This window comes from Malus sylvestris, chromosome 9 (genome assembly GCF_916048215.2).
Source record: "Malus sylvestris chromosome 9, drMalSylv7.2, whole genome shotgun sequence".
Taxonomy (NCBI): Eukaryota; Viridiplantae; Streptophyta; class Magnoliopsida; order Rosales; family Rosaceae; genus Malus; species Malus sylvestris.
Window position 1 is genome coordinate 12,041,474 of NC_062268.1, and position 23,031 is coordinate 12,064,504.

The 23,031-nt window shown below is 36.3% G+C and overlaps 3 protein-coding genes and 1 pseudogene across 3 annotated transcripts; 3 read left to right on the plus strand and 1 right to left on the minus strand.

Annotated features, from left to right (window-relative positions):
• The first annotated feature begins 2,738 nt into the window (after positions 1–2,738).
• Positions 2,739–3,481, plus strand: LOC126583859 (agamous-like MADS-box protein AGL62; annotated as a pseudogene).
• Positions 3,482–14,047: 10,566 nt separating this feature from the next.
• LOC126583858 (xyloglucan endotransglucosylase protein 1-like) lies at positions 14,048–15,369 on the plus strand. The gene is made up of 3 exons (XM_050248391.1): positions 14,048–14,416; positions 14,606–14,799; positions 14,925–15,369. Exons 1-3 carry the CDS (start codon positions 14,135–14,137, stop codon positions 15,331–15,333), a joined length of 885 nt encoding a protein of 294 aa, XP_050104348.1. The 5' UTR covers positions 14,048–14,134; the 3' UTR covers positions 15,334–15,369.
• A 1,661-nt stretch (positions 15,370–17,030) lies between these two features.
• Positions 17,031–18,427, minus strand: LOC126583921 (xyloglucan endotransglucosylase protein 1-like). Its single transcript, XM_050248464.1, has 3 exons — positions 18,066–18,427; positions 17,774–17,967; positions 17,031–17,634 (listed from the first exon to the last, which is right to left on the minus strand). The coding sequence occupies exons 1-3, from the start codon at positions 18,348–18,350 to the stop codon at positions 17,226–17,228; spliced, it is 888 nt and encodes a 295-aa protein (XP_050104421.1). The 5' UTR covers positions 18,351–18,427; the 3' UTR covers positions 17,031–17,225.
• Positions 18,428–21,706: 3,279 nt separating this feature from the next.
• Positions 21,707–23,008, plus strand: LOC126633713 (xyloglucan endotransglucosylase protein 1-like). Its single transcript, XM_050304287.1, has 3 exons — positions 21,707–22,049; positions 22,171–22,364; positions 22,462–23,008. Exons 1-3 carry the CDS (start codon positions 21,768–21,770, stop codon positions 22,865–22,867), a joined length of 882 nt encoding a protein of 293 aa, XP_050160244.1. The 5' UTR covers positions 21,707–21,767; the 3' UTR covers positions 22,868–23,008.
• The last annotated feature ends 23 nt before the right edge of the window (positions 23,009–23,031 follow it).

Genomic DNA, 23,031 nt, shown 5'->3' on the forward strand with positions numbered 1-23,031 from the left:
ACACCAATCCGAAAAATAATAACATTTGATTTGCAAATTGTTCAAATTTCTCTAAACCAATTACTCGTATACATGGTCAAATATGGCATTACTTGGTCACCAACAATAACCTAGTTCTTGTCTAGAGTTATCTCTATTTTGGCGACCTAGGTACCTGAATACAAGATTGAGTTGAAATATAAACTTGGTTAATAAGAATCAACTAGTTCTTAATCTAGAGTCATTGCTCTTCCAAATATATCGCCGGTTCAAAAACAACCAAACTCAATAGTTTTTCGCTACACACATTGTATTGAATTCAATATTTGCCAGAGTCGTGTAATAGGCATTGATGCAGATAATAAACAAAGAAAACTGAACTTGATTGTATTTAGCAACAATTATGAATTAAATAGTCATGAATAAGATGATTTTTATCAATACAACGCGATGGGCAACCAGCCCTACTACCATGTCTATATTTATCAATATATATACATGATTATATTTTTTTGAGTACAACGATATATTTTACATTAGGGGGAGGCGAGAGTTCGGGTAAGCCACACAATGAGCAACCTAATTTGGTATCGAATTCGCCATCCATGATATTCGAACGTAAGACCTCTTACTTACAAGTGAAGAGGAATATTACCAGACCGTAGTACTGAATGACTATACATGACTATATTACTTTATACTGCTTTTTATACTCACAACGTTTTAAATATATATATACTTATCAAATGCTCAGTTACTTTATTTTATAGTTAATTTTTCTTAAAGCATAGCATAAGCTTTTTCTTTTTAAATCACATCAATCTTAAATTGGCTCTTAAAGCAATGTTTCTTTGCAACATCATCATACGGTAGTGCGGTCTTTTTCTTGTGGTACTTATATAATAGTTCTATGTTTAACAAGGTTTAAGTCCCCATGACTATCATATTTCATGTTGGTTGGGTGTGCCTCCTTTGTGGATGAAGAACTGTATTATATCCGTGATAAGTTTATAAAACTGAAATTGTGTTGTTTCTTCAATGTGTGTGGCTGTTTGATTTGTGCACTAAAAATAAAATTTATAATGAGAACTATCCCCACGGTAATTTTTTTCTTCTTTCAAATATAGAAAGTTTGGGTGTACATTTGGGTTTTGAAATGCTAATAACAATTCTTTTTATTGTATTTAATAGAGATATTGGGCTTAAGTGATGATTTGGATTTTGAAGTGCTAATAACAATTTCTTCAATCACCAACGTTAGTGATGGCGTTACCAGTGATGAAGTTATTGGTTTTAAGTGATGATGTAAACAAACAGGAATATGGTTTTCCTCAATCGTCTTCTTTGAGCTCTGAATTCCTAAATCAGCATCTTTTAGCCTAACTTGCATGGCTAAAAATATTCTACTTAAGGATATTCAAAGCTCCATAAATAACTCGAGAGTTAAAACTCCCTTCAAAATGCCAAGTAATAATTTGGAATATTTTAATTAATTAATAAAAGTATAAGTTTGTAATTATAAGAAACGGATTAGGATTAGGTTAATCGGCTAGAAAGTTTAGAAATATTTATAGGAAAAGGACTAAAGATTTAATGGGGTAGAGTCAGATAAAAATAGGTAATTATCTGTAGTATCTCCGTGTCCATATTTTTAGCCTGCATTTTAGAGATTACCTACCCATTCACATCTCTTAATAGGTGAGATATGTCAACAATCTGTGATAAATTTATATATGCTAATAAATAATAAAATGCAAACAGAGTATGAACAATGAAATAATATTTAACAGAAATATTGAAGATCAAGGCTTGCGTATCGCAATGTCCTTGAAGCAGAAATTTCACCCCTACTCAGTGCTTGTAGCTTTACGGACGTCTGCTTCACCAGGATTCAACGATCAAGTCAGAATTCTAGCACCGGAAAACTTGACTTCTGGCGAATTTCTATGTGGTTCTCTCAAAAAGGATATTTGTGATTGTAGAAGAAGAATGTTGATTTTATGTGTTCTAAATGTCATGCAGATGGATGTATATATAGTGGGATTATGCATGTTCACAACAGGTATGAGAATAGGATGTGACTTTTGGGAGACATCTCTTCAGAGGGGTGATGTGCTCTCTGCGTTTTTTTCATTGACTTCAGACTTCATCTGAAAAGATGAGTATGTTCAAAAATAATTTAATTAAATTCGAAATTAATTAAAAATAATTAATTAAAGAATTTAATTTTCAGAGCCCAAGGCGCATCTTGTGATAATTAATTATAATTAATTATATATTAATTACCAATTAATTAGTACACCCCAAAGCCAACCCTAAGGGTGAGCCCAATTTTATTCTCCAAGACCTATTACTCCAATCACTTTCTATAAGGGACAAAGCCTTATAAAATGAAGAAATCTTTTGGGAATGGCCAATAGGAATCCTCTTAATAATCTTATGCTTGGCAAACAAGTCACTGGTTCTTACCATTATAAATACTAGTTACCTTATTCACAACAAGGCATACCAAAATTCAGATAGCTTGCCACATTCTCTTGAAGATTGCTTAACAATATTTTAGGGTTTGCCATCACTTTCCTTCCCTCTAGGGTTTTCCATATTCTCTCAAAGATTGCTTAACAATATTCTAGGGTTTTACATTAGTTTTCCATCTAGCAGGGTTAGCCATCACTTTCCTTCTCTCTAGGGTTTGCCATTAATTTCCCTTCCCACTCTGGGTTTGCCATTGATATCACAAGTACTATTACTTACAATTAATGGCTAAGAGTCCTGATAATAGGATCACAAACAAAGATGCTGAGAATGGGAAAAAGGAGAGCAAAAGTCGAAGAAGTGTTGAAATAAAGAAAGTTGAAGACAAGAACAAGCGTCACGTGACCTTCTCCAAGCGCAAAAGGGGTCTCTTCAACAAAACAGCAGAGCTCAGCGTTTTGACCGGTGCTTAGACGGCAGCAATCGTTGTGTTAAACAGTGGCAAGGTGTTCTGCTTCGTAAATCACCCCCCTGACGCCGTTATCGAATGCTACTTTGGTCACAATGCCTCATTATCTGCAGGTCAACCAGATAATTATCATCCTCAAATAAACAGCACTCATCGTTCTACTAATTCTTGCAATGTTAGTATGAGTAGTATAGTAAGAAGCAAATACAAGATTATGAGAAAGCTTCGAGACTCTTGAAGGAAGAGAAAATATTGAAGGGTGGGAAGAAAAGTAAAAGTAACAACAATGGAGGAGATGAAGGAGGTTGTACTTATGGGTGGTGGGAGAGACCGATTGGAATGATGAGTATTTTGGAGGAGTTAGAAGAGTACAGGGAAGCCATGAACAAGTTGAAGCACAATGTGGAGGTTCGAACCAATCAGCTGATTCGGGAAACTACTCCTTCCGATCACTTCTCCTCTCTTTTGTCTATGGATGATACATGGAGTCCTCCAAAATTAAGCCAGGGTCAAGGGTGCATAGGGTGCATGGGACGTGAATTTTATTATTTCTTGTGATATCAATGTTAAGAAGCGCTTGTATCAGAGTGTCCTTCTCTAGTAGTCATGGCTTTTGGTGGAGGGTTTTTGTTGATTAGGGATCATGACCGAACAGGTTACAAACACACACACACATTAATCAAAAGTTTCATCAAATGTACTCATAGTTGTTCTGTTCATTTATCTTGAATTTTTATGTTAAATAAATGTATATATTTAGGGGGGTGTATTCAATTGGGATTTTGAGGGATTTTATTTCTTTTAATGAATCTAGGGGTATTCAATCATGATTTTAAGTGATTTTCTGAAATTCAAGATGTATTCAATTAGAATTTTAAGATAGTTTATTAAAATCCTTAGAAATCCAAGTGTATTCAATTAGGGTTTTAAAGAAGTTTATAACATTCCATGTGTATTCAATTAGAAATTAATTTTAAAGAATTTGATAAAGTTGAGGAATTAGAGGGAATTGGAGAGATTTCGTAGTGTATTTTAAGCATTCACAAATTTCACATCTCCCCATGAAATTTTGAGGGAATTGAATCAAAATTTTATATGAAATCTCTACAAATCAATTAAACTCCATAAAAATCCATGGATTTATAAATCCATTAAAATCTCTCAAATTCTCAATTGAATACACCCTCCTTAGTTTCTCAGTCTTTTATGAATACTTAATGATCTCACAGTTAGGGCTAGCCTTGAGGGTGCACAGGTATGTGTGAGTTTCATCTATTAGTTTTTATGACTAGTTTTACGTGTTCTATTAGGTTTTCGCTGATTAGGGTATATGATGATTTTCATCATTCTTTATAAATATCATATCATGAGTTAAAATCATATCATTTATCATGCGTCAAAAATCATGTGGTAATGCATACTTTGACACATCAAATTGAACAACCATGTGATTTAAAAAATGTGGTCTACCTAACATTTTTCTTAAATTAAGTGAACAATTCTTTTTCCATGGACAATTCTACAAGAGGAAACTTATTCTTACCTACAATCCATGTACACGTACAATTGATCTATTGCATACTACATTTAGTACTGGGGCCCTTTCTTGCATATTAACTAACATTACATTCTTTACCTAGTTATTTGCACATGGTTAATTATTGATTATATAAATTTAAGTTTAAATATTTGTCTTAAGGAAAATTTAAGAAAAAAAATTTGATTGACTCGAATTGACCAAAAACTCAATTGTCATATGCTTTCGCAAGTAGCACAATAAAATTTCAACAAATCTCTAATAAAAGTAGTTCTATAAAAAAATGTTATGTACAAAAGTGCTTTTTAGAGAAGCAATCTCAAATCCCATCAAAATAAAAAAGAGAAGCAATTTCCAATGGGATAATACTTGGGTACTCACTGGGGAGTACCCAAATTACTGACTAAATTACATGGACCAATAAAAATTTAACATGTTTAATTAAAAAAAAAGAAAAAAAAAAGGAACCTGACCTAGTTCATGCTTAGAAGCTTAAACGTTAACGGCATGTTCTGTAGAACTCCAAGCGTCTCTCTTCCTCTCGCTTAGACTACCTCTCCTTCTCATTCAGACCACCATCACCTAGAGCATTGACAGCGAACTCCGAGCAATACCGGTGAACTCTACGCTTAGACCACCATCCATTCTCTGACGTATTCTTTGATGGTATGTTTTCAATCTTTGTATATAATATGAATTTGCATTTTAAATTTTGGGTTATTCTTATGTTCGAAAAAGTTTGTGGATTTTGGTCTAAAAGGGGAACGAAATGACAACAGGGAAGGAAGGGGTTGTTATTTTTGAAAAAGTTTGAGTAGGCTCTGTTTGTCTCATATTGAGATGCAACATAATAAAAGCAAAGAAATGATATTTCATCTCATGTCTCTGTATTGATATTATGTCAGGTTATTCTGTTTCATCGCAATATGAGACAAACATAGCCCACTCAAACTTTTTCAAAAATAACAACCCCTTTCCTGTTGTCATTTCGTTCCCCTTTCTTTCATACCACAATCCACAAACATTTTCAAACATAACAACCACCCAAAATTTTAAATGCAAACTGATATTATATACAAAGACAGAAAACATACCATCAAAGAATACAACAGAGAATGGATGGTGGTATGAGGGCGGAGTTCATTGGTATCGCTCGGAGTTCGCTGTTGCTGCTCTAGGTGATGGTGGACTGAGTGAGAAGGAGAGGGAGAGGTAGTCTAAGCAAGAGGTAGTATGAGCATTAGGGCTGAGTTCGGTTCTCGGTTCGGTTCAATTTTTTTCGGTTTTTTCTCAGTTCGGTTTTGTTTTTTTTTTTCCTCCTCCAAAAAATAAAAAAATAATTGGAAATATGAAAGTTCGCGTTCAAAGTCACTTCAGAGTCATCCACATGAAAACCTACAAGTATGAAATCAATTTTACACATCTACATTTGACAGAAAATGAAAGATATGCCATTTGAGAAGTGGTACTACTATCATAACCTTAGACCATATTCAAGAACAAAACCATGATGAGAATCCAAAGTTGCTCCACCAACTTCGGGAAAGAACACTGCAACAAAGAATAAGGCAACATATTGACACATGCCAACGTTACTAACAAAGTTTAAGTCTTCCAGAATCATCAATCAAGTCTTCCAATTTCCAAAGTCCAAACTTAAATAAACATCAACGTTATTGACACATGGCAACATATTGATACATTCTTTTGCCATTTATTATTTCTTATTTTTACATAGTTTTTATCCATTATTCAATCAAAATGTTTGAATTGTAACCGTTTCTAATAGTATTATAATGAGAGATTTTAAATTTATAGGATTATAAATCTCATAAAATATCAAACAATTAATGTCAAAACTATAAAAATATAAATATTAATAGTAATATAATGAGGTGTACAAAGTCAGGGGACCTTGATCAAACTTTGAATACTATTAAGGTTTTAATCAAATAATGTTAAGGATTAGGGACCGCATCCAAAATATCCCTTAAAATAAACATCACACAAATTAAATAAACCTTCAAGGTTTCATCACTTCATGTCTTGCACAAATAAAATCTTCCAAGTCCTCAAGCTCAAGCTCAACGCTTAGGCAGCCTAGGAGGCAACATAGCAACTTTCTTTGAGCTTCCACGTGCCATTTCTACATACAAATAAAAAAAAAAAAACAACATGATGTAAAGCAAGCATGCAACATAGCATCTAATTAAAATAGTCTAACAAAACCAAATGCAATAAGTAAGATTATCTTTCTCAACTTCTTCACAAAACTCAATCACCTCAATGGTTGGCTCATGATGTAAAGTAACATGAATTGACCTAAGCCAATTTTGTGTACATATCAAAGCCTCCACCATTTTTGGACTCAAAGAACTATGATAATGACTCCATATGGTCCTCATAATATTAGAAGAACATATTTATAATTAAGTTTTTCCGATGCCATTAACATGAATTATAAAACAATATGTGGCCATGATGCCATCAACAAACGACTGACCACCAAAGAATAAAAATTAAAAGAGGGTGTGAGGCTTTGAGACACACGATACTGGCACCTGGCGGGATTTCTCTTTCTTATTAACAGAAATATCAAATCATAACTTGATCAAAGACAAATAGTACATTTCTTAAACACTAAAAAGAGAATATACAAACCGATGAAAAATAATTGAAGAAATGCATAGATAAAGCAAACATGTTTCCTCAGATAATATATCATCATGCATCAACAAACCGAGGCACAAAGACATGCACATAGCAGAACAAGCAAGCATCACTAATCAACGAAGCTAAAACAAAGAAAACGAAAGTAACTGTTGTTCTAAAGACAAAAGACACTCCCCAGTATACCTAAAACAAATTGCAGTGCTGAACCAAAATTTCTCACAAATTAATCAAACCTCAACTAATAGTCTAATAGTGTTGTTCAGAAATGAAATTACCCAACCAAATTCAGCATACCCAAAACAAATTGCAAAATCCATGAAATTGAAAAGCTACAGATCATAACCAATGAAATTGAAAAAAAAAATTGCAAAATGCATCACGGGGGTGACTAGGTGAGAGATTAACCTTGCAAAGGAGGGAATTTATGGATCGAGACTCGAGACTCAAAACGGCGAGAGGAATTCGTGGGTCGCACGCGGGTCACGGGTCACGAGAGTGATAGATTGAGAGTGAGATTGCGTCGCGTCGGCGAGATGTGAGACAGGTCGCAAGTCGCTAGGAAGGAAGAAGACGAAACAGAAGAGCGGCAGAGCTGGGAAGAAGATGCTCCAGAGTGAGAGTACAGAAGAGATGGATAAGGGAAAAGGAAGGGAATGGATTGATCGATCGATCTGTTTAGGGTTTGAGATTGAAGAGAGTGACTGAACGACGCCGTTCAAGGAAAAAAATCATTAATTTATAATTAAATATAAAACGACGTCGTTTTTCCTATACTTCGGTTCGGTCATGTTTCCAAACCTTAGAAACCGAACTGAACGGAACCATATTAAGTTCGATCCGATTTTACATTTTCGGTTCGATTTTTTTCAGCCCCAGTTTCGGTTTTTTTGGGTTTTTCGAACCCACCCCTAATGAGCGTGAGGAAGGGAGATTTTTGAAGTTCTACAAAACACGCCGTTAACCTCTAAGACCATCTCCAACCAAAGGGTCTAGAAGGCCAAAGGGCCAAAAACTGCTCGAAAACCGTCTCTAACCAAGGGCTAGGCCAAATGGCTCGTGGGCCCCACTGGACAAAAAAGGGCCAAAGGGCCAATCGACTGGCCCAAATGAGCCAGCCAGCCAGCCAGCCCTGGGCTGGGCCAGAAATTTGAGTATTCTTGTCGGATATAACCGACAACAATATAAATATATTTCTGTCGGATATAACCGACGTGAATGCTAGGCCAAATTTTCAAATGCAATGGCTAGTTACCGTTGGATTCAATTATTTTTTTTTGGGCCAATTTTTTTTTTTATGAATATAAAAAATTTAAGTTAATGTTGTTTTTAAATTTAATTTGTAGTTTTTAAATTTAAGTTGTAGTTTTTAAAATTAAGTTGTTGTTTTTTAAATTTAAGTTGTTGTAGTTTTTAAATTTAAATAATAAATTATGTTTGGCCCTCGGTTGGAGACGGTTTTTTGTGAAAGGGCTAAAACAAGCCCTATGACCCTTTGGCCCTCGGTTGGAGATGGAGGCAAATATGGCCATGTACTGTTCATTAAAATATTAATATCTTAGAGGGTCAGTGGGCTAAAACAAGCCTTCTGGCCAGCCTTTAGTTAGAGATGGCCTAAGCTTCTAAGCGTGAAGTAGGTTTGGTTCCTTTTTTTTATTACACATGTTAAATTTTTATTGGTCCATGTAATTTGGTTAGTAATTTGGGTATTCCGCAGTGAGTCCCAAGTATTATCCTTTCAGATGGCTCTTCTGAGAGAGAACAATGAATTTTAATTTAATAAATCAAAGAACCAAAGAATTGTTCATATTTATTACACCATGTTTCCAACATGGGAGTAAATAGAAGACCATCATTTGGCTCTTTCTTGTAAGCTTACACCATATATAACAGTGGCCCTAATCTGATGACACTTAGAGGGTGTTTGTTTACCATCGTTAGGTTTCACTGGATTGGACTAGCTTAAGTGGGATTATTGTCCGGTGTTTGGCGTGAGCAAGGATTGCTGTTAATGAGGCTAAGTCAGACTCGTTCCGACTAACCACCTCACCAAGGGTCGCTATCTAATCCGAAGCTGCAACACGGTATTAGTTGGGATTACCATCCTTCTTCCCTTTGCCGCACTTCTGGTAAACTCTTCCTCCTAAAACGGTGTCCTCTCTCTCTCTCCTTCTCCTTTTGTCCTTCAGAAATTTTAGAAGAAAATCCAACTTAGTTAGGCACGACCTGAAGAGAGAGAGAGAGAGAGAGAGAGAGAGAGAGAGAGAGAGAAATTGTCTGGATTGGGTTTGTGCAGTTAGAGTGGCGATGAGGAAAGTAGACATGAGGAAGGTGGTTTGTCTAGGTTTTACAAATAACGATATCTTTTTTTTTTCTTTTTTTTTTTTTGTCTTTAACATTTATAAATTATGAAAAAAGAAAGGATTTTTCTTTACAATTTTTATTTAGAGAGTGCATTTTGTTGTAGCCTATTTTATCTGACAAAGGGAATAGGGCCGGCGACAAGGGTAGAGAAATTGAGAGAGATGTGTTTGTAGAATTATGGGGGAATTATGTGTTATCTTTCCTACATTGTGCCTTTATTTATAGTAGTAAAAGGAGAGAAGACATTCCTTCATCCCCAAGGAATACAAGATGTAACAGGAAAGGATAACTAGAATCCAATCTAATCTAGGATTTACACAAGGGAAGTGTTATTGGCACTCCAAAAATCTCATTCTACACTCCTCACAAGTGTATTTTTCTTTCCAAATGTAGAAAGTTAGGAGTGTAGAATGAGAATTTTGGAGTGCTAATAACAATTCCCTTTACACAATCACACTTAAACGAGGAAAGTTTACAACACTCCCCCTTGTGTGTAAATACTCAAGGTAGATTCAACATCATGCAAAAGTTGAGGAAGCCGACTTGTCAACACTGATTCTAAGGAACAACACTTATTCTCAATAAGGTAGGAACTTGCATAAGTAAATGAGCCCAAGTTCGTTGAGTCTGCATGTGAGTTCCCTGCATGAGGTACCTACATAAGAGTGAAGACTGAAAAACCCTTCAAAGTTCATACACCTTGTCTAGATAGTGGACCATGCGAGGGTGCTTTGCCATGTATTCACCAAAAGTTTGATTTGTGATATGAAAGTAGAGCCTCATATTCGACTTCGTTGTTGGAAATTTTGAATTTGTGTGATTGATTGCTCAAGTATAGAACCGTCAGGGGTGACTAAGACTAGTCATGCTCTTGCGCCTTTGTTGTTGGATGATTCGTCTATATGCAAGCGCCTATATCTTTATATTGACCTGCTGGTGGCATTGGGGAAGATCTAGATGAGCTTCGATCATCTGCGACGATCATAGGTGAGTTGGGTAGGGTGTTGCGCCACGGCAAGGGTTGTGGCGCGCGATGATGGCACAGCCGTAACTGTGGCAGTGATTTGGCCACAAAGTCGCTCCAATCTTCAGATACAAGGTGCGGCCGGGGTCGTGATCGATAGAAAATTGGAATTCACGTTCTAGGCCTGCGCAAAATCTATGGCAATCCTATATTGTGAGGATTGGTCGTTGTTGTTCTTGCTCTAGTTCTTCACGTGTACACTAGGGTTATTCAATATGAACTAGGGTTATTCAAACAAACTTCTAACGTAAAATAATATTCATCAACATATAATTTTTTGCAATATGTTTTAGTGTTCTTTGAGTTGCAACTTGTTCAGTTAACATAGTTGGTTTGACTTTAGCCTCCAAATACGTATTAGATAAGAAATAAAAGTATATATTATTCGTACAATACATTTAATCAAGAGTTAATGACATATACTTTTTCATAAATATTATGACATGTGTAGCTTGAACGTTCTAAAGATGGTGGACTTTTGCTACCCCAAATTGATGCTTTCATTGAGAGCTTGATTCAATTCTCAAAGAAGCTCTCACGAATCTTTTCTGAACTTCTACCCTCTTTGAATCTTTCTAACGCATCTAACTCCAAAGTTTTTAATTCCTTGATTTTTGCTCCCTGAGAAAAGAAAACATGATTGGAAATTCTGAAATCACAATGAATGACACACCCTACGTGCTTGATTTGGACCGGAAGATCGAATCAATGGGGAAAGCCCTGCTCAGCCCTGCTTCGCCATTTCATTCAGCAGGCCACGGAGCAAGGGTGGTTGCCACCATCTATATAATTTGACACAAGGAAGGGTTGGAGAAAATTTTGTTTCTTGTGTCAAGGACTACGAGACGAACAATCTCCCCTAAAATCCTCCATCTGCCACTACCATGTCCCAAACAAAAACAACATCACCTGAAATTATAGCAACCAAGAGAGCAAGCCCACATCCTCGACTTCTCGAACCCATAGCCAGCGCCAACCCAAGCCAAGTTGGCCTAAGCCTAGTACGACACGCCCCAATCTTGATATTCCCCGAATACCAGGGTAGGTACTTACTGGCCAACACCCAAGGGTGACGAAATCCATTTATTGAATGCAAATGTTGAGAACAAGAAATAAATAAGGCTTATAAATTTAAATATAATGAATTAACATGCAATTGAGGAACATGTTCAAGGCATACAACTAACTAGAACACTAAAAGAGACAATATAAAATTTAATGAAGAAAAGAATGGGTTCTACACCGAGAGGACTCGAAGATCCCGATGCGGAAGTGCCCTGAAGCCGGGATTGTACCCCTTGATTCTAAATCCCAAGGGGGCGCAAAACAAACATGAGTGAACCAAGTTGATACACACACACACATATATATATATAATAGTTATCAACATACTAACCCCCAAAGTTTTATGGAAATTCAATAGTCTAATATGTAATAGGTTTTACCGAAACCCTAGCATGCCATAAAACCTTTCATAAAACGTATCTTGTATATAGTGTGCTCACTAGTGGTATCAGTATCTCTCTTCTGCACAGAATAATGCCCTACACACGCCCGCCTGTAGGCAATATAAGTATCATCTTCCATATGCACAGGACAGTGCCCTACTCACACTCGCCCAAAGGCTATATAAGTATCTCGCCCGAAGGCAGAACAGTGGTCACTAGATACGCACAAAACATTGAATATAGTATTTCCAAATATAGGTACATATATCTCAAAATCATTTTCACAGTATAAAGTCATCCATCATCTATACTATAAAGAAGTGTGTGAAAACATGTTCTAAATAGTATATCGTCATCCATAAGATATTCTACAAAAAGCATAGGTTTGATAGAAAATATGATATTTCAAAATATTCTAAGTAAGCATGATGATCATATAAGGTAAATCCAATTTACTCATCAAACGTTTCATAAAACGTGCTTATTAAATCTTGCTTTTCATGCATGCATTTCTATTATTAAAACATGCATTTTAGAAGGGGTCCACTCACAGATACTTAGTTCTTCGTCCCACCCTCTCCTTTTTTTTTCCTCCCAGACCTCTCGATTCCTGTCTCTCTCTCATTCCCGGTCAAACTCCTTACCGATTCCAATCTCTATTTCTCTGTCCTCCTTCCCTTTTTAGCTATGGGCTGTTCGAACGGAACCTCACGACTCCATTTTTCCCAACGAGTTGCAGGTTTCCTGACGTGTTTTCCGGCCAACCCTCGTTGAATTGGATGAAGTTAGCACCGCCAAAAAAAAAATCCTCACCATCCCAGGACCGAGATCTTAGCTTTGCATGCTCGAATCTGTCATGGATTCGAAGAAGCCCAAATTGGCCGAGACTTCCAGGCCATTTTCTAGCCACATTCGACCACCTTTTGGCCTCGATTCAGGTAGAATCATAATCTTGTCACTCCCAGGCTCAATTTGGTATATTTTATATGAAAGTCAGTTGTGAAATGGATCTGGAAGAGAGTCGAATCAGAAAGTTAATGATTAATCTAGGAGACCGGAGATGACGAGGAGTCTGTCGGGAGTGGTCGTTAAGCATGATGAGGACGAGAGAGATGATAGTTTTAGCTAGTCCCATGGTTTTTGGGGGGCTTCACTAAGACCGGCTAGCCCATGATTTAGTCTAGGCGAGTGAGACTTAGTCTCATTAAATATAATCCCTGCTGGGAACAAAGTTGGGACTGGACTAATTATAAAGCTACCCTTAATTATAATGCTACATGATACATAAATGCATGTATGCTACATAAACGTGTAGTTCCGTTCTAAATTTCTAACCCTCCCTGGTCCAAGAAATTAGTTATGGTCATCCACCGTTGGATCTTAATCCAATGGTAGGTTTTTCATTTAACTTTTTTGTTGTATTTTTTTCTCCACCGTTGTATTAAGATCGAACCTCGAGTGCTTTCAAACTAGAACCTCGATTGCTTGCATTCGGCTGGGAGGCCTTGTGTCAAGCGTTTAAGATCAGAGCAGTAGTTGAAGACCATGAAACTTTTGTTGCACCCAACGAAGCCTGTTTCGGCCTGCGGCATCAAGCCCTTGAGTTTTCCATGCACTCTGCTCTGTCAATGAATTAATTAGTACTAGTGAAGGCACAGGAGGATGATGAGCCAGCAGTACAAGCACAGTTCAAAATGATATGGGCACAACCAAAATGTGTTGTAGCCCCAAAATCACGACACTACAAAAACTAATTAAAAATGATTAATAAGCTGATCAACATGCAAATCTGTCTTCACATGTCATAACTAGCATCTGACTTCTATTATCAATATGCAAATCTGTCTCCAGCCAGCCACCAATATAGTTTGTATTATATTGTACAATATAATATACTATTGCATCAACTTCGGCACTGCTAGTAAGTCAAAACCTCAGGCACCTCCCCCAGTTCTGCAAAGGGAGCTTAAGATCATAAGGGTTTTAATTTTTTAAGTACTGCCAGCTCTATTCAACGCGGCATGCTAGTTATATATATAAAGGGCTTCACAACTCAAATTATAGCATCAAAACCAAAACAGTCTCACCACTCCTCATCATATTTCCCTTCAAAGCAGCTTATTCTTCTCTTGCTACCTCTCTCTTTATCTTTTGTTCTACTACTAGAAATGTCTTATTCATCTAAGGTTTCTATGATACTTTTTCTTTCTTTGTTCATAAATTCTTTGATGGCCATGGCTGCCCCAGCTGGAAATTTCTATCAAGACTTTGACATTACATTTGGCAATGGACGCGCTAAGATACTTGACGGAGGAAAGTTTCTCACACTCAACCTTGATCAGGTTTCTGGGTCTGGTTTCAGATCTAAGAATGAGTACTTATTTGGAAGAATTGACATGCAAATCAAGTTGGTGTCTGGGAACTCAGCTGGAACTGTCACTACCTACTATGTAAGTACTCTCAATCCTTACTGTGAAGATTTTAGAGAGACAGAATAATTGACCACTGCTAACAAACACGGATATTGGCCATATTTTAAACTCTTCCATTATTGATGTAGTCTCAATTTTGTTGTTCCATTTTTGTTATATATGCAATTGCATTGCTAATTTTTGAAACAAAAATGCATATATATGCAGTTATCTTCTGAAGGTTCGACTCATGACGAGATTGACTTTGAGTTTTTGGGTAATTCAACTGGTGAACCCTACACTCTCCATACAAATGTGTTCAGCCAAGGAAAAGGGAACAGAGAACAACAGTTCCATCTTTGGTTTGATCCCACAAAGACCTTCCACACCTATTCAATTGTCTGGAACAGCCAAAACATTATGTAAGTGCTTACACCCACAACTAACTAATTTTTTTAGGTCAGATGTCACATGTGAATGGAGGTGTTGAGAGTATCACCAATTATATAAACCACTTTCTAATGCATGCATGTGAAATGTTATGCAGATTCTTGGTGGACAGCATTCCAATCAGAGTGTTCAACAATTTGGAATCAGCTGGAGTCCCATTCCCTAAAAACCAGCCCATGAGGGTTTACTCAAGTCTTTGGAATGCCGACGAATGGGCAACAAGAGGTGGCCTTGTCAAGACTAACTGGACTCTAGCTCCTTTCACTGCCTCTTACAGAAATTTTAAGGCCAATGCTTGTATAGCTGGATCATCATCCTCATGTGCCTCAACCATACCTACTAATCCATTGATAGAGCAGAGTGCATGGAAAACTCAAGGGATTGATGCCGCAGGCCGAAAAAGAATTCGTTGGGTGCAACAAAAGTTCATGATCTACAACTACTGCTCTGATCTTAAACGCTTCCCAGAAGGCCTTCCAGCTGAATGCAAGCGATCCAGATTCTAATTTGGAAGCGAGACTATAAATCCAGATGATCATATATCCTCTCTTCTCACGTGCAGCATTCATTTTCTTGTATCACCAATTCCTTTATTATATATATGTATTCTTTTATTCGTTTTTTTATTCCCCCATGGTCTATGTATTCTTGAACTGAATTGAGTTTTAGAATCATAGCCCTTATGATTATCAAATGATTAGCCCAATTTGTTCAACATTACCAGCACTCTATATGTTTGAAAGCAGCATCAATGTGGAAAACTTGTGCTTGTTTAGTTCTCTAATTCATAGCTAATTTTGATAAGACTAGCACTCTGAGATTTTGATATCGATAGACTATGGTGAACACAAATACCACAAAGAAAACAATAAAGAAACGGGAGCAACTCAGAAGATAGCATGTTGAAGAAAATAGATCCCTTGTGTAGTTCTCGCACACCTGCAGGGCTACTATATAATTTGTATTGAAGTTTATACAGAGTAGGAAAATAAGGTTGTTCTATTCAGATGACTAGTCCTTCCTAGTTGAAGTTTATATTGTGTCAAATGACATACGCCGTGTGAAATGTAAAATAATTGCGGTTCTCCGCATTTTCTCTTATTTATTATTTAGAACTCTTCTTATCTTATTCTTGACTACTATTAACTAGAACAACTTCAAAACTCATTATATTTTCTTTCGCCTATACATGTATGTAAAAACTAAATGAAAAAAAGCATTGTGAATTCGATAGAAAGAAAGGTTTGCTGACTTGTGAGAAAAGACTAGCTAATAAGCGAACAAGCAAGAGCTCCTACCTAAGAACTCCAACGAGAAAATAGGAAATTTTAAGTAATCGCTCCCTTGTCACGAGCAGCTACTGCATAGTGAAAATCCCGCTCGAGTGACTCTCAAGGTGCACGAGCAAATTTAGATTCCTTATGCGGGTTTTGGGTGGTTTTTCAAGGTTTTCTTATTCTTTTGGGATTCCTATTCTAACCTAAAGCGTATCTATTACAAATAGGACTTTGGAATGGTTATTAAACATAAATAAAATCACAAGGGAGGCACTTGATGCAGGACGGGAGTAAAACTAGAAGAAACTACGTATTCAACTAGGAATGCCTTGAATCGGCAATGAAAAACACTCTGAATAAAAGAAACTTATGAAACAGTGTTGACTGATAGCTGAGAATTGAGAAACTAAGGGTATAAACGACCCTTAATTATAAAGCTTATGATACATAAATGCATGAGTGGTACGGCACATAAACGTGTAGTTCCCTTCTCCTAGACCTCCATGGTCCAAGAAATTGTGGTCACCCACCGTTCGATCTTAATCCAATTGTAGGTGTTCACTTAGCGTTTTTGATGTACTTTCTTCTCCACCATTGTATTAGATCAAACGGTAGTGACCACAATTTTCATGGACAATAGGGTCTAGGTGAACACAAGACAAGACGCACACTTGTTGGCAAACCTCTATAAATTTTTGTCTTCATGTATGTTTACTCTCTGGTTTGGTTGATTGTTTGTGTGTTCATTATGGTCCATTGATAACAATATCCTGTTAAAAAAGTGTTTGTACAACAGAAAGAACTAGTCCTGTCATATTTAGCTATATATGAATAATGAATAAGAAAGCTAAGCAACTACAAGTTTTCCACATTGATGCTGTTGTCAAAGGATTACTGATCTTGTTGAAGAAATTAGACGATTATCATTTGGTAAGTATAAATTATTTGATTCAAGAACTCAATTCAGTTCAACAATGCAGACTATGGTGATACAAAGTTTATATTTGCTCAATGAATGAAAGAATAATATTTAATAAATGAATTTGGAACACAAATAAATGAATATGCTGCACATGAGACGAGCGGATATATGGTCATCTGGGTTTCTTCTCGCTTTCAAACTAGAACCTCGATCGCTTGCATTCAGTTGGGAGGCCTTGTGGGAAGCGTTTAAGATCAGAGCAGTAGTTGTAAACCATGAACTTTTGTTGCACCCAACGAAGCCTGTTTCGGCCTGCGGCATCAAGCCCTTGAGTTTTCCATGCACTCTGCTCTGTCAATGAATTAGTAGATGTAGTGGAGGCACAGGAGGATGGTGAGCTAGCAGTACAAGCATTGGCCTTGAAGTTTCTGTAAGAGGCGGTGAAAGGAGCTTGAGTCCAATCAGTCTTGACAAGTCCACCTCTTGTTGCCCAGTCATCTGCATTCCACAAACTTGAATAAATCCTCATGGGCTGGTTTTTAGGGAATGGGACTCCAGCTGATTCCAAGTTGTTGAACACTCTGATTGGAATGTTATCCACCAAGAATCTGCATAAAATTTGCACACGCATGTATTAGAAAGTGTTTGCAAATAACTGGTGATACTCGCCACACGCCCCCTTGTGTGTGACATGGATTCTGACCTAAAGAAATTAGTTAAAGATGAAGGCATGCATGTAGTACTTACATAATGCGCTGCGAGTTCCAAACAATGGAGTATGTGTGGAAGGTTTTTGTGGGGTCAAACCAAAGATGGAATTGTTGTTCTCTGTTCCCTTTTCCTTGGCTGAAGACATTGGTATGGAGAGTGTAGGGTTCACCAGTTGAGTTGCCCAAAAACTCGAAATCAATCTCGTCATGGGTTGGACCTTCAGAAGATAACTGAAAATATGCAATTTGTTTAACAAATTAGCAAAGCAATTATGGAATATATAGTTAGAATTAAAGGATATTATTATGAGGGCAGTACTAGTACTTACATAGTAGGCAGTAACGGTTCCAGCTGAGTTGCCGGAGACGAGCTTGATCTGCATGTCAATCCTTCCAAATAAGTACTCATTCTTGGACTTGAAGCCAGACCCAGAGGCCTTATCAAGGTTGAGCGTGAGAAGCTGTCCTCCGTTGAGTATCTTGGCACGTCCGTCGCCAAATGTAATGTCAAAGTCTTGAAAGAAATTACCAGCTGAGGCGGTCATGACCATTAGAGAAGTTGTGAACAGAGAAAGAAGAAACACCATATTCATTGGTACCGTACAAGAAGACATTCTAATGATTTGGTGAAAATCGCGCAGAGAGAGAGAGAGAGAGAGAGAGAGATGATATTGTGAAGAAGTTGTTTTGATGGTGTAATTCAAGTTTTAAAGTCCTATATATATGTGTGTGTGTGTGTGGTGGGAGACCTTCTGCCGCGTTGAACAAAAAGAGCAGCTGGCAGCTGATTCTGTACGCAAACTTTATTTGATTTTGCGTTCGGTGGTGCCCAACTTTAGAGCTGGACACAGGTTTGGAATTTCTGTCTGACTAGGTAGGCAGGAAGCAGCATACGAAAACGGGTCAGGTTTATATGATAGCTTTGTGAAGCATTTAAGTTGCGGTGACGTTGGATTCACACTTACAATTAAGTCAATGGATAGAAACTCTGCTGTAACCAATATATTATCTTAGTTGCATCACTTGACGGTATTCAAATAATATATTAATTATTTGTTAGATAGTTGTCGAACATGTTATGTATTCGTGGAGAAATTAGGTTCTTATCTTTATTTTTTTACTCCATTGATTAAAATCTTATTCCTTTTTAATTTTTTATAAAGGTCCTTGGGTTTTAATAAACGTCATTAATTATTTCAAAAATAAAATATTTACATGTCAAGATAATTAAATTTTATTTGTATATATATTCATTTAGTGTTAGAAACGTTACATTTAATATAATTATATTTATGGCTAAACTTTTTATCATATATTTCTATTTCTAGTTTGTACCCATTTTTAATTTGCAACTTTCTTTATTTTTAAATTGTACCAATTTTCTTTTAAATTTTAATTTGTGCCCATATATTAATTCTTTTTATCCCTTATTTTTAAAACTTTTATTTGTACTCATAATTTTTTAACCCTTTATTTGTACCCATAATTTATTTATAATGTACTCAATTTTCTTTACAAATGTACCACTTTATTATATGCAAAACGTATCCTTTTTTTTTTTGTAAGTACCATTTTTTAATGTAAAATGTACCCATTTTTTAATGCAAAATGTATTTATTTTTTTAATCTAATATGTACCATTGTTTTTTTGTATAAAATTTACCCATTGTTTTTTTATATAAAACGTACCCATTTTTGGTTATATAAAATGTGATGTATCAATTTTTTGTATGTAAAATGTACCCATATTTTTATATAAGTGTATTAATTTTTTATATGTAAAATGTAGCCAAATTTTATAATATAAATGTACTCATATTTTATAAAATAAAACAAAATTCCATTTTTAATAATCTAGAATGCACCCATAAACAATTATTATTATTTTTTTTTATCAAAACCCATAAGCAATTTTGATAATAATTGAATTGGTAGTGTAAATGAAAGAAAAGAAAAAAAGTTGAGTATTTATTGGTATTATTGCATCTCTTTTATTATTATGTCATTTATGTGGCAGGAGAGGGATTTCAATAAAAAACCTAAAATGCATAAGGTTTAAGTTTATAACAGTTAGGGACAGAGATCGCAACTAAACCTATATTCATTGATGTATTTAGAATATAATCCAATTCATAAATTTTTATTTTTTAAAAGGGACCAGCTAGTGGTTTTGCCATGACAGTTCACCCTTTTGGGGGGCTGAGAAGACTTACAGAGGCATTTCAACCTCCCCTATCCACTATCATGTGATTCACCAGTGCCAAGAGTCGAACTCAGGGATGTGTTGTGTGAAATACGGGCTTGAAATCCGTCCCCCACCCGAGCAACCCTGTGGTGGTTCAATTCATTAAAAATTAACCATGTTGTATACTATCACATTAAAATAAACAAACAACACCAACACTATAACATCCAAATTCTTTTTTGGAACATACGGACTAAATAAGTATATGCGCGTTCGGTGGTAATGTTTGCGACTACGCGTACGCATTCTCTCTCTCTCTCTGTTTTTTAAGCTAACAACCTACAGGGTTGTGCACCTAACAACGAGTTCACATTTGTGAATAACATGCAGAATCAAAATACTCAAATTGTAGGTATATATGGAGCAACTAAAACTAGTACCTGCATGGCAAACGTAAAAGTTTAGGTTGCGACAAACTAAACCACATCACTTACAGTTACAGATACTGCTAGCTGTTGCTACAAGTGAAATATGCAGTAATGCATGGGCTGGATATTACTCCTTTCAATTTTCAAATCATCAAATGCTAAAGGTTTCTAGATAAATCATGATATATATGCATGGTCACGTGATTTTTATTTTGATGCAAAGTAAAGTTCTGATTCGGGTCACAAGAAATAACCAGGAAATAATCAAACATAGAAGTTTCTGTCTTTGGTTAATAATCAAACGTAAAAGCTGTCCAAGCTTGTAAAGTTCACATTATTTAGTCAGATTTTTATAATCTTTCAAACATATAGGTCAAAGTATTTAAAAAAAAAAAACATATAGGTCAAAAGAGTTGTGAGAGGACTAAAATGGTTCATTTGATAATGAAGATCAAAAAACGTATCTCCACCATCTAATGCATTCCACTTAGGTGGATTTTAAAGGCTTAAACACTCAACTACCTACACAAACATAGTGTAATATGGTAGAAAGAGAAGTGATTTATGTACTTTTTGGCCTTATATGCATTTTTCCACTTTTATTTTATCAATAATTCATTCATTCAATAATGACTCGAAAGCAAAGGGAGTGTAAAAGGCGAAATGGGTGAATAAAATTAAAGTTTCACAATAAAACCAATTAATAAGATGAGGGAGTAGTCTAACTTCTTATATACGCACATGCAAGATTTTTCCTTTTTCGATGAGACTATTTTAACTTTGCATGCTCTCACAAAGTTAAATGCATAAATAGGTTTTCTAAAAAAAGAGTTAAATGCATAAATCACTGCCCATAAAGAAATTGCTAAATGAAGCCTAATTTTTATTTTATTTATTTTCTAACTTCTATAAATAACTAGTTTATATTTTAAGGTATAGTATTGTTTTATATGTATGCATTATGACATAATTAAGTGGATTAACCCAAAAATTACTCATCGCATGCGTGCACGTTTTAGCTTCAACGCGACCAACTAATAACACGCCCCACAAGCTATAAACTCACAAAGATTCCTAGTTTCCTTTCCTATGCTACTTCCTAGTTCCTACTTCAATTTATTGCTTTTTTGTTCCCATGCATATTGCCTGAATTTGCAAACCTGTGTCCAGCTTTAACACAAGTTGGGGGATTTTGCAACAAGTCAATTTTCGGAGAACAAAATCATATCATATACCCCATACCTAATAATTTGCCAACATATAAACTTTGAATTACTAAACAATGCCAGCTTTATTCACGCGGAATACTTTATTCTACTCGCTCTCGAAGGTCTCCAACATATATATAAGGGGGTCACAACTCAAGTTTATATCATCAAAACACAAACAGTTTTATATTCTTCTCTAAAGCAATCAAAATGTCTTATTCTTCTAAGCTCTCAATGGTGGTGCTTCTTTCTTTATTCATAACTTGTGTCATGGCCATGGCTGCCTCGGCTGGCAATTTCTATCAAGATTTTGACGTTACATTCGGTGACGGACGTGCCAAGATACTCAACGGAGGACAACTCCTCACTCTTAACCTTGATCAGACATCCGGCTCCGGTTTCAAGTCCAAGAACGAGTACTTATTTGGAAGGATTGACATGCAGATCAAGCTCGTCTCAGGCAACTCAGCGGGAACTGTCACTGCCTACTATGTAAGTCGTACTACACTACATATATATATACCCTCTTATTAATTTGTATGCTTGTAATTGTATAGATATATTATGTATAGTTGCTTTGCTAATTTGTGAAACAAAAATGTATATTTTTCAGTTATCCTCTGAAGGTCCTACTCATGACGAAATCGACTTTGAGTTTTTGGGAAACCTATCTGGGGATCCCTACACTCTCCATACCAATGTGTTCAGCCAAGGAAAAGGAAACAGAGAACAACAATTCCATCTTTGGTTTGATCCCACAAAGGCCTTCCACACCTACTCCATTGTTTGGAACGCGCAACGTATTATGTAAGTACTACATGCATACACTCACGTGAGAGAGCGTGCTGAGAACATAACTAGTTATTTTTAGACAGTTTCTAATACCTGTGCAAATATTATGCAGATTTTTGGTGGATAAAATTCCAATTAGAGTGTTCAACAACTTGGAATCAGTTGGTGTCCCATTCCCTAAAAGCCAGCCCATGAGGATTTACTCAAGCCTGTGGAATGCAGATGACTGGGCAACAAGAGGTGGCCTTGTCAAGACTGATTGGACTCAAGCTCCTTTCACCGCCTCTTACAGAAACTTCAAGGCCGATGCTTGTACTGCTGGCTCATCATCCTCCTGTGCCTCCACTGCATCTACCAGTTCAGTAGGGGACAGTGCATGGCAGACTCAAGGGCTCGATGCAGCCGGCCGTAACCGGCTTCGATGGGTGCAACAGAAGTTCATGGTCTACAACTACTGCAGTGACCTTAAACGCTTCCCACAAGGCCTCCCAGCTGAATGCAGAAGATCAAGGTTCTAAAGATCCAAATATCTTGCCACAGATCATCACATATTCCCCTCTCTGATGTGCAGCATTCACTTGTGTAATTAGCTTCAATTTATGATACATTCTTTCTTCCTTCTGCAAATAAAGATTGTCTAATGTGACATTATTTTCGCATGTTTTTTTTTTACTCTTTCATT